At 45.8% G+C, this 11,737-nt stretch overlaps 1 protein-coding gene across 1 annotated transcript in view; it reads right to left on the reverse strand.

The window, feature by feature from the left end:
- The window catches only part of fer1l4 (fer-1 like family member 4), a 25,853-nt gene extending 14,423 nt beyond the window's left edge, over nucleotides 1–11,430 (reverse strand). The window contains exons 1-23 of the mRNA XM_034533755.1: nucleotides 11,251–11,430; nucleotides 10,033–10,088; nucleotides 8,484–8,572; nucleotides 8,283–8,382; nucleotides 8,068–8,168; nucleotides 7,537–7,581; nucleotides 7,257–7,418; nucleotides 7,106–7,166; nucleotides 5,991–6,122; nucleotides 5,729–5,791; nucleotides 5,555–5,639; nucleotides 5,304–5,469; nucleotides 4,700–4,880; nucleotides 3,555–3,741; nucleotides 3,059–3,138; nucleotides 2,758–2,883; nucleotides 2,556–2,625; nucleotides 1,935–2,029; nucleotides 1,561–1,669; nucleotides 1,125–1,395; nucleotides 447–579; nucleotides 254–354; nucleotides 62–149 (exon numbers count right to left, since the gene is read on the reverse strand). Coding sequence (XP_034389646.1) covers nucleotides 62–149; nucleotides 254–354; nucleotides 447–579; nucleotides 1,125–1,395; nucleotides 1,561–1,669; nucleotides 1,935–2,029; nucleotides 2,556–2,625; nucleotides 2,758–2,883; nucleotides 3,059–3,138; nucleotides 3,555–3,741; nucleotides 4,700–4,880; nucleotides 5,304–5,469; nucleotides 5,555–5,639; nucleotides 5,729–5,791; nucleotides 5,991–6,122; nucleotides 7,106–7,166; nucleotides 7,257–7,418; nucleotides 7,537–7,581; nucleotides 8,068–8,168; nucleotides 8,283–8,382; nucleotides 8,484–8,572; nucleotides 10,033–10,088; nucleotides 11,251–11,329 — 2,580 coding nt within the window. The 5' untranslated portion in view covers nucleotides 11,330–11,430. The remainder of the gene's footprint in view (nucleotides 1–61; nucleotides 150–253; nucleotides 355–446; nucleotides 580–1,124; nucleotides 1,396–1,560; nucleotides 1,670–1,934; nucleotides 2,030–2,555; nucleotides 2,626–2,757; nucleotides 2,884–3,058; nucleotides 3,139–3,554; nucleotides 3,742–4,699; nucleotides 4,881–5,303; nucleotides 5,470–5,554; nucleotides 5,640–5,728; nucleotides 5,792–5,990; nucleotides 6,123–7,105; nucleotides 7,167–7,256; nucleotides 7,419–7,536; nucleotides 7,582–8,067; nucleotides 8,169–8,282; nucleotides 8,383–8,483; nucleotides 8,573–10,032; nucleotides 10,089–11,250) is intronic.
- Between the last annotated feature and the right edge of the window lie 307 nt (nucleotides 11,431–11,737).

An 11,737-nucleotide genomic window follows, 5' to 3' on the forward strand; every position in this document is an offset into this window, starting at 1 on the left:
CAGACAGACAGACAGGAAGACAGGCGGACGGGTAGAGGGAGACAGGTGAGCGGTGACTCACCAAATTCTTCTTGATGAACTCCTTCCTGCATCTGTCCAGGTTGTTGGGACGAGAAGCAGACCTCCTGTCCGCGAAAACACTAAACTGTCTGCAGAGAGACAGACAGGAGAGGCAGACAGACGGGCCGAATCAAATCAAAACCACGTCAAATGAAATACATTCTTATAAAATGTTCAGTGGGAGGAGACTGACTTGCAGGCGGCCACCAGCTCAAGCAGCACGTCCACCAAACGCTCCTTCGCGTTACTCCTCGGCCTCCTCGAGAGACGCTCCACCTCCTCGAGACCGAACTCCTGAAAAGAGCAGAGGGAGGAGAGGATGAAACGTGGCGCTCGGGTTATCGGGTAAAAAAAAAAAAAGAAGAAGTGCGTCACAGATCCCCCACCAGCCTGTCGGCCGTCTTGTGGAGCCAGTTCGACTGGTAGAGACGAAAGTTGTGATTTTCAAACTGACACCAGACAAACAGACACGGCTTCTGTCTGTCGGAGGGAGGCTGGAGGAGAAGACACTGGAACGACCTGAAAGACAGACAGGCAGGTAGACAGGTAGAGAGAAACAGACAGGTAGTTGTTGCCGCCTCGTCATGAGAAAGGACGACATTTATACGTAGTGGCAGTGCACACACATGCAAGGTACTGGTCAGCCAATTGACCCTACGTTAAGTCCCGCCCTCGAACACAGACCGGCCAATCATAGCGTAGCATCGTCTGGCTGTGCTCAATAGACTCTAATGCAGATTTTGTTTTAGACTTAAGATCATCCACATGTAGCTGGATGATGTGGTTTGAGTGAAGGGTGTCTCTAATTTGATGGAAGGATTGTGTGGTACATTATTTAAATGTTTAGACGTTTATTAAGTCCTGTGCACGTGTAACAAAGTACAAAAGGTGTCAAGGACAACGACAATTTAGATTTTCAATATAACAATCTTTCCTTAATTCATATTTCCCACTAAAACAAACTATACATTATTAAAAAAGGTCAAAAAGCTTGAATGGACAGAACATGTCCTACACCGTGCTTCATACACGGCGGCGGCGTCGTGGGTGCACTGGTTACATACTTGTCGTACTCGGTGGGCTGGGGTCTGATGGGAGCAGACACAGATCTGGACTCGGGTTCGGGACCCAGCACCTCCTGTCTGTCCAGCTCCTCCTCGGTCTCCAGCAGACTCTGCACCTCCTCGTTTAGCTCCTCCCTGCTCCTCCTCAGCTCCTCCACGTTCATCCTCAGATCCTCCCAGCTCATCCTCATCTCCTCCCTGCTCTTCCTTAGCTCCTCCTTGCTCTGGATCGTCTTGGCGCTCTCAACCCCAACGGCCTTCCCATAATTCCCTGCCAGAAACAAAAACAGCTGATGGAGCGCGAAGGTATGTTATCGTAATTGTAATATCTTTATGTGCATGGTCGGTCCAGCGTTTGAAGAATATTACTTTGGATTCTGGGAAATCGTGACGGAGCAGTATTTTCTGACCTGATATCCAGGAATAAACTGTTTACCTATGGAGAGTTCAAAGGTCAACGGTTTGGTTCCTACAGACGGGTCCATCATAGTGACTTCAAACAGAGACGCGAACAACACAAAGTCCTCCTGTTGTCCAACGAAACCCTGAGGACGAAAAAAAAGAACCGAATCTTGAGAGCTGCAGTGACCTTTGTCCTCTTGTTCTGGGTCCTCTTTGGTTTCCTTCTCTTGAGCAGGTAATGAGTAGTTTTAAAAGTGCATCTTGTCTATAATACTACTAATGTTCAGTTATACGTTGAGAGAGGTGAAAGTGGAAAATATTTGTTCACAGGCAAAAAGAAATTGAATTAGATCAAATGCCGCTGCACGCTGGATGTTGCAATGGAGTTTCTTGGCTGGCAGCACTGACCTCAGGGAGGGGGTGGAGCTCCTGAATCTCCACGGTAACAGCCTCTGGTACCTCAACCGTCTCCCCAGAGTCGTCGACCAATGCGCTGGTAGATGCTACGGCAACGACAAGTAAACAAACCCAATGAATAAACAACAAATACATGTGGGGCGGCGACTCGTGTAATGATAGGATCCACACTGAGTGTCTGAGCTCACAGGGTTCAGTTGCTCTGCTCTTCTTTAGGAGCTGACACATCACTTTGAGACAAATCATTGTAAAAGCAACTGTTTAAATTGAAGTTAGAACAAAACTCATTTGGAAACTCTTCGTTCTGAGTTTCTAAATGAGATCAGACGTATTTAGGAGTTGCCGTCGTTGTTTATTTGCCTAAATCATCTCGTTGCGATGCTGGCCGCAATGACTTGGGCCATTATTTTTTAAGAAGGTGACGTTGAGCTAAGCTAAACTAAACATGTCCTGGTCTCGGTACCGGACACTGATATCCATCAAGGTCCTTGAACTTAAACATCAAATCATTTAATTCTCCTCTCCGTGTCACCGACGTTCTCAGGTGACGATTGGAAGCCACGCCCCCTTCCCTTTACAGTCGTTCCTCCTGCTTCTCCTCAGGAGACTGACCTTCCTTGCTCTTCCCCTTCTTGCTGCTCCTCTTCTTCTTCAGGTTCAGCTTCCCCAGCGCTCCCTTCATCTTCAAAGACACACGATTAAAGGAGGTCACACAAGAGTCAGTGAGGTTACCTGAGCTTCAACGAGGAGCTGAAACCAGGTGGGCACTATTAAGGGTCACATAGGTTTTCCAAGGTAAATGATGAACACGTACCCTTCCTGAGGCGGCAGAGCTCGTTTCTGGGGTGGCGTCAACGGGCGAGGAGTAAACCTCCACGCAGAGAGCGAGGAGGATCCGACCGCGGAAGAAGATTCCTTCGCCCAGACCCTGGTTCATGGCCTGGGGAAGTGAGAGGTCCAGTTCAGTCTGGAGCCCTTTGGTTCAGTTTGTTCTAATGCTGCAGACATTGTATGAGTAGGTGGTGGCTTGAAAAGGGGCGGGACTACAATAAATAGGAGTATTAGTGTATTTATTGCTTTAAACGTCAGGTTTGATTCGGCCACGTCCGGTTTACCTGGTGAACGTCTCCGAGGGTCGAGTTCTTAGGAGAACCGTACAGATTTACCCAACCTGGTCCAAAGGTGGGGTTGAACCCTGCAGGCAAGACAGATAGTTCCCCGTTACCGGAATTTCCCGAAAGAAAAAGCTGGCATTCAGGTAACGGAGCCCGACACAAACAAGTAAATATCTTACTATTTTACACACTCTCCTCCCTCACTGATTACGGTTGATTCTACCGACTCTTGTTAATCGATTGTTAATTAAACTCTTCCTTCAGATGTTCCAAGGAGGAACCTTACGCCCTTTGAGACACTAAAAGGCTTGTTGATGTGTTAAGTAACTGAGCAGAAAACAGTAGCCAGCATTAAGAGCAAATACAAACAAAAACAGAAGCCTCGTTACATAAATATGATGAAATGTACTTAAAAACAGGAACATTTGAAACAAAGGCCCGTCTTGTTGTCATTGAAGTGTTTTTTAAAAGCTTGCGTATAAACTTTGGTTCGTACCGTTCCTGGTGGGGTCGGAGATCTGCTGCAGGTCCAGGAAGTGCGTTGCCAGGGCGATGTCTCCCATCTTGGCATCGTCGCGGACCTGGACTCTGATTCGCTGAGCCAGAGGAGGGAACTGCTCGATGAAGGCGATTTCCTCGTTCCAGATTGGACAGTTGGTGGCGCTGGCGACCGACGTCTCCCCCTGCAGACACAGACACACAAACACACAAACACACAGACACACAAACACACACAGACACGCAAACACACAGACACACAAACACACACAGACACAGACACACACAGACACACAAACACACAGACACACAAACACACAGACACACAGACACACACAAACACACAGACACACAAACACACACAGACACAGACACACACAGACACACAAACACACAGACACACAAACCCACAGACACACAGACACATAGACACACAGACACACAAACACATAGACACACAGACACACAAACACACACAGACACACAGACACATAGACACACAGACACACAAACACACACAGACACACAAACACACAGACACACAGACACACAGACACACAAACACACACAGACACACAAACACACAGACACACAGACACATAGACACACAGACACACAAACACACACAGACACACAAACACACACAGACACACAAACACACAGACACACACAGACACACACAGACACACACAGACACACACAGACACACAGACACACAAACACACAGACACACAAACACACAGACACACAAACACACAAACACACAGACACACAAACACACACAGACACACAGACACACAAACACACACAAACCCACACACACACACAGACACACACAGAATGATTAGACAATTAGCGTTTTCCATACTAAACCTAAACTATGTTGTTGTTAATACTTATGTACTTTGAGGATTCTGGATGCAGAACGTTTACTTATAATTAAGTATTTCTTGGTACTTTTGCTGAAGTAATGGATCTGAGTCCTTCTTCCACCCTTACCATCAGGTAAGTCCAGCTCTGCAAGGTCCAATCCGAAAGTCTCCCCCCCCCCCCCCAGAATGTTTTGGTAGTCATGGAAATATAGTGCAGGAACTAGATTTAGTTTCCAAGTTCCTCAAAGGTTTCTGGGTACTGGCTGAGTACCTGCTGTCCAGCAAAGGTCACGTGTACGTAGGGGTCGATGAAGATCGTCCGGTCAGTGGCCTTTGACATCTTGGCCATCAGCCCCGCCTCCATGGTGGGCAGACCCTCGGCCTGGTAGATCCGGACCCGGAATCGAGCCCACGGACGCTCGGAAGCCATCCCGCGAGGAAGCAGCAGGTTCCTGCAAGAACCAACACAGCGTCAGAACCCGACGCCTCAATGTTACCCGATTGAGTTACTCCTGTGGGTGGAAGGTCAATGGTGGCCCCCACCTGATGTCTGTCGAGGCCCCAACTATGTTCACCTGGCCACGCCCATTCAAAACCTTTATTTGTTATTTTATGTGATCAAAGTAATGATGATTGACGTCTTTTAAGGCTCACAGACAGCTTTAAGAGATCAGAAGACTCCTTTTCTCTGCAACTTCAGATTCAACTATTTTATCTCTTCCAGACTTCTGTTTATCATTATAGAGATTATTGCAACGCATCCAAAAACTGTAGTTGATCCAAAAAGGCTTTCAATGCGAACCGACCAAATTACACCATATATATAAATATGTATATTATTATTATTATATGATGCAAGATGTGTCTTTACTGACTTTTCGATGTCCTCGCTGGCTCCAGACAAGGAGCGCGATGGCAGACTGTGACTCAGAGAGTCTCCTTTCACGAGCACAGAAAGGCTGGCCTTGACGTAACCCTTGTTCCCCGACCTGGTGTCCGCCGGGTCGGTGAGAGGAGCCCACTTCTGGTAGAATCGGTGGTCTGGAGAGATCGTAGAGGGGTCAGAGGTCAGCGAGTACTCAGTGAGCGGTCTGGATCAGTGCTGCGGTGTGAGCCGTTCTGGTACCTGGCTGGTTGTACACGGTGGAGATGTCAATCTTAAAGGTTCCGATGTGGGTCATCATGAAGGCCAGAAGCCGCCGGTGGAACACCTGAGAGGAGGCGACATTTACAGGCGGTCACCACGGCGACAGCTGCAGAAACGGAGAAATGGGAAGAAAAACAAAACGGTAGAACCGACCTGTATCTCGATGACTTTATCAAAGAAGATCTGTGGAGCCTCCTGAAACTCAAACTGGAAGTTCTGAAAGAGAAGAGGAGGTCGTTCAGAGGCTGTAGTTGTCTTCAGAGGGAGAGAAGATACTAGAAGGAGTTGGAGTGACAGTCATATTCTTCCATCGTCATGTTCTAAAACCTTTTTTTGTGACAGACACCTCGACCCCTCTCGTAAAGTACTGTATATTCCATATGTGCTCTCCTGTACTGTCACCTCTCTGCAGTACCTCGTTGTAGAAAGGGCAGTTGGTGGATTTCTGCGTGGCGGTGTGTTTTTTCTGAAGCCCCACTCTGATGAAAACTGCAGGGTTGATGTTCACTCCAACCAGCCTCTGGGCCTCCAGGATGTTCACGTTCAACTGCACACACACAACACACACACACACACACACACAGAATGGCTGTGAGGTCGGTCTGCTAACCATCTCCACTTGCAACAGGAAAGAAACTGGGACGCATTTTAAATATTCATGTAAAAGCGTGCAATGGTCTGAACCCAGAGTTACGTCCATATTCTCAGGCAGGAAGTAAAGCGCTTTCTCAGAGATAAATATCTCTCTTTTTAGCTGCTAAATGTTCCACTTTGTTCACCGGCTAGTCTCTGGGGCCAGAGGTCCACCCCCTAAGGCCCTAAACCCTGAACCAGCAGGGTCCTAACTGAGTAAATCTCTGGGTGGAGTGCGAGAGGCTGCAACAGCTTGAAACGGTAAAAATAGGAACGGGACAGCTCTCGAGCTGCGACATAGCACGTTACCATGACAACCTCGTAGCACGTTCGGTACAATTGTGGGTGTTTATTTTATATTTTTCTACTCCCTGATTTGAACGTCTTCCACGCCTCTTGCCTTCCGAGACGAGAGGAATTTTGTCAAATAACCCATTTAGTTGTTTATGTCTGAACCGCTTCGTAAAGAAATAAACGAGCGTGTGTGTGATCGTGTCTGCTTTGATTCAATGTGTTTTTATGTACCATCTTAAATGCTTAATGTTAATGTTTCTGTGTACATTTAATACACCAGGCTGAACAAACATGAGCCGTTCTCTTTGTTTACCTATTTTTTATCATTCAAAACACCGCCGATCATCATTTACCCAGAAGCCTCTCTGGGTTTAAGAGGTCGAGCTGACTCTCCCTTTAAAGCTCTGTTAAGGCGAGGAAAGGTTCACCCTCTCACGTGAAGATGAATGAAGATATAGATTATAGTCACTTTAATGAGTTTCAGGAGCCTTCCAGGGGGGGGCTCGAGGATGTGCGGGCTGCCTTGATTAGCCCGTTGCCGCGGTAACGGGGACCAGCATAGACACCTCAAAAAAAACAACCAAAAAACCCGGATGGACTCACCTGGAAGCTTTGGACTCTGGGCATCGCCGCGGCAACGCTTCTGCACAACGGCCTCTGACGACTACACACACACACACACACACACACACACTGTTGACAGCGGACCGTGAGTTTGCAGAACTCAGGTAGACGGACAGTGAAGTTACCCGACCTCAGCAGAGGAGTGAAGATGATGTCGGACGCCTCGTAGTCCATGATGTCATCTTCGTCGTCGTCGTCGTCGTCGTCGTCTTCATCCCCAGTCCGGACCAGGCTCCGCCCGAAAAGCCGAACCTCTTTCTCCAGCTGACCTGAGCGACCGGCAGTCGGCTGACTGAAGGGAGGAAGAGAGAGAGAGAGAGAGAGAGAGAGAGAGAGAGCGAGAGAGAGAGAGAGAGATTAATACTGCGTGCACTTTATTGGAGAGGAGGATGAGGAGAACGAATTCTCACCTTTCAGGGTCTTTAAATGCTTCATTCTTGTAGACCAGAGCTGATCTGAGGATGAAGGAGGAGAAAAGAATCATGTGATCAGTCCGGTCAGATCTGGATGGCCGACGCTCATATTCTAAAACTTTTTTAAAAATGTTTATTTTTTTTTCTCCTCACAGCTTGGTGAACAGTTTCTAGTTCCCCGTGCTTTTGATACAAGTTTGGAAAGACTTTGACTACGGGAACTAAATGGACGTCAGAATGAATTTGTCTAGTTCTTCTTAAGTAAAACTAACTTGCCATGAATTCTGGGTAAATAACAAAAAAATAAAAAAAATGTCTGACTGATTAACCTTCAAATAAACAAACAGTGTCACAATACAAACACGTCCCAGTAGAATAAACTCTCACGCCACACTGTGAGAAGAGAAACGTCCACAAGTCATAAAAAAAGACGTTCCTCATAACTTCAGAACTTGTTTTTTTCCAGTCTCAAAGTGATCCAGCGGCGTCTGTTCATAGCTTTGCGCGCTCGGGGGTTTGAAGTCTTACTCGTCCTCGTCCTCGTGTTCGACTTTAAGGAAGTCGCGTCCCTCCCAGCTTCCTGCTGCTCCCTCGACTGGATGGTATCGAATGTCCAACTCGATATAAATCTACAGAGAGAAAAGAAGAAACCCCGACAGATGTCAACCAACGACAAGTCGTGTGTGTGTGTGTGTGTGTGTGTGTGTGTGTGTGTGTGTGTGTGTGTGTGTGTGTGACCTTACATCAGTCAGGCTGTAGTTGGCATCTGTGAGAGGTTCCCGTAGCACCAGCCTCCCCGCTGTAACAACATGCTGGAGGCTGACGACCAGCTTACCGAGCAGTCTACACACACACACACACACACACACACACACACACACAATGATAAATTGTTTGACCGATATGAGAACAAATGTTTGTGTGTGCGTGTGTGTGTGCATTACCTGTTGGAGAAGACTTTACTGCTGTTGTAAACGCTGACGGACAAAACTTCATCTTTGATGACTTTACCAAAGTGAGGCCACCGGAAATTCTGCGCGCACACAAACAAACACACACAGGTTACTTTCTTTTTAGAATTGCTTAGTTTATGTTCTAAAAATGAACTGAAAAGAAAATACCAAGTAAATGCAAACTGTTTTGTGTTTCGGTCACGTGACCTGAGCGAGGTCACGTGACCTCTGGTGTCAGATGTGAATGACCTCGTTGATCATATTCTCCACCTCTGACCTCCCCCCTCTCGTGTAAAAACACACACACATCGGGATCAATTTAGAGTTGATTCTCAGAGACACTTCGGAGGCGGGGATTGAACCACCAGCCCTGTGATTGACAGCCGACACGTTGAGATACGGCCGCTACGTCAATATCTGCACGAACTGACTAAAACTCAAACGAGAGGAAGAAGGACGAGACTATTTCTGTCTTGACGCCGGATATTTCCATTAACCCCCCATGTGCTACAGTAGGTTTCGGCACACACACACACACACACACACACCTGGTCACACCTGAAGAACAAACACAAGCCTTACTCAGAGGCCGCACAGAGCTTCTGCGTTCACAGGGACGTTACTCTAAAGAACATTATCTGAGTCAACTAGTGGGGCCGCAGTGGGAGGAGGCGTTGTGTTCGACACACACGTTCTCCCTTTTGTTAAATCACACACGCCAATTAAGAAGTTCACTTCTGTTCTGATTGGGAAATGTTTTACTTTGATCCGCACGGCTCCAGACACTACATTTCCCATGAGCCTCAGCGGCCGTCGCGGTGTGGTTGAATGATGAACTCCCTCCACTTTTCATCTCCTGTAGTCTCGTTTAACAACAATGACGCAGACAAAAGGGACAAAGTCAGAGTCAATCCCCACGGACCTCTGTTGCTAATGCTAATATGGAGTCATCAGGATTCATCCTCTGAGGAAGAAGAATGGATTTTCAGTCTGGATCAATCGGACGTTGCATCCACAGAGTCACTCGTGTGGTAATTCCTGCTAAAAAAAATAAATTCAAGAGGATGAAATGTGTGTGTTTTTATTTTTCTCCAGGGACCTGTGGGGCACCGAAGAGTAGAATAAAATAGAATCACTTCTGTAGGTGTGTTGGTGTGTTGAAGGAGCGGTTGTGTGTGTGTGTGTGTGTGTGTGTGTGTGTACTGTAGGAGTGGTACAGTTTCCTATCTGCTCTATTAAAATACTTTCAATGGAAGCAGACAAACACCTGCAGCTACCTGCTGTAACACACACACACACACACACACACACACACACACACACACACACACACACACACACAGGAGGTCATATAATTGGAAATCTCAGCCTCGTCTCATACCTCTATACCTGAACCGACCGTCTGTACACACAACACCACCAGTCTTGTGCCAGTGGCCGCTAGGGGAATTGCGGCTGGTTTCTAACGGTGACATCATCGTTCTGCGTTCTGATTGGCTCTGAACGTGCGTCCACCTGCGCGTGCCGTGGGTTTACTGACCTCGTTGAAGATGGCCACGTTCTCACACTGCAGGGCTTTGGTTTTATGGATGAAACCTGGAGGACAGACGGAGAGAGACAGACAGGTAACCATGGCAACAGTGCTGGTGTCAACTGGCTGGCCCAGATTCGTATTATTCTCGTTGCACTTGATGGACAGGTGTACTCCGAGGAACTGTAATTCTCAAATATGATGTATGATTGTGTTCATTTATGAAGGTTGAGCTTGTTTGTTTAAGACGTTGGGTTAATATGTGTTGTTGTGTGTTAATATGTGTTGTTGTGTGTCTGGTTTTAATGAAATATTAGACGTCGTATCTGTTAATCAAGGATTGTGAAAGATACTTTGCTTTTCTTAAAAATGTTATCAGGCAGAAAATGTGCGTATAAGCTTGTGGAGATTAAAGTTAAGTGCTTTATTTCTTTTTATTTTCCCCACCATCACCTGAATATATACTCTTTATTTGGTCATTATGGGGAAATTAAATTAAACCGACAAAGACGTGCGCTCATTAGAGCCACGCACTTTAAGCCAGTCGGTTTATTTAAGTCTCTAAATAATATAGTCGGGCAATAAATGAAGTGAAACATCTGGATTATATTCCAAAATATATGTATTTTTAGTATAAAATGTGACGCACATTTTAAAGTAGTTGCACATTGACCAGCGAGGACAGTAAACATATACAGTACTAACTCATTATTGTATCAATAAGCAATAATACCCTCATGTATATAATATTATAACAATCTGAAATTAGACATTCTACAAAATAAGTACTTACTTAATACTAATAGGCTTATACTTATTTTTGAAAGCAGGAGTTTTTCTTAAAATGAAGGTGGTTTTTTGTGGTATTTCTACCTTCAAAGGGATCTGATGGTAGTACTCATATCTTGTACTGGGTAGCTTGAGAATAAAGTGGTATCTCTAATATTAAATAAAGTAATTTAAGGTAATTAAACAAAACTTTAGTGGAGTAAAAAGTACAATATTTGCCTCTGAAATGTCACATAGTGTAATGTAAAGAATAATTAAATGTACTAAAGCACAATACTTGAGTAACTGTACATAGTTACTTTTGAAGCTGTCAAAAACAAACAATGAAAGCGACCCAGAGACCGAAAGTACACTATAAGTGAAGGTAGTCCACATACTTTAGGCCGTAGAGTTAATATGAAGTTTATATAAAGAGTCCGTTGAGTGTTTGTCACTGACCTCTGAAGCAGAGTTCAATCTTTCTGTCGTATCGTCCCGGCAGGTTGGAGATCTTCTTCAGATGGACACTGATGGACATGATGATCAAACCTGTTCACCCGTCTACCTGTTCACCAGTCTACCTGTTCACCCGTCTACCTGTTCACCCGTCTACCTGTTCACGTTTCTACATTGTGTCTTTCTTCAGCTCTCTTCTGTCTTCTTCCTTCAACAGTTGGAAACTAACTGCTGTGTGTGTTTTCTATCCAACTGCGTGATCGGAGGGTGTGTGTGTGTGTGTGTGTGTGTGTGTGTGTGTGTGTGTGTGTGTGTTAGGGCAGGTCCTCGCTAATGTTTGAGAAAGCAAATAGAGTTGCTCAACTAGTTTCCTCCTTATAAAACACACGCACACACACACGTAGAAGCAGTATTCAGGAAAACAATGTACAAATACTTGATGAGTAAAAGTTGAATCAGAGTACTCAATTAAAATGTCTCTTTTTTTCTT

Source organism: Cyclopterus lumpus, chromosome 5, assembly GCF_009769545.1.
Source record: "Cyclopterus lumpus isolate fCycLum1 chromosome 5, fCycLum1.pri, whole genome shotgun sequence".
NCBI lineage: Eukaryota > Metazoa > Chordata > Actinopteri > Perciformes > Cyclopteridae > Cyclopterus > Cyclopterus lumpus.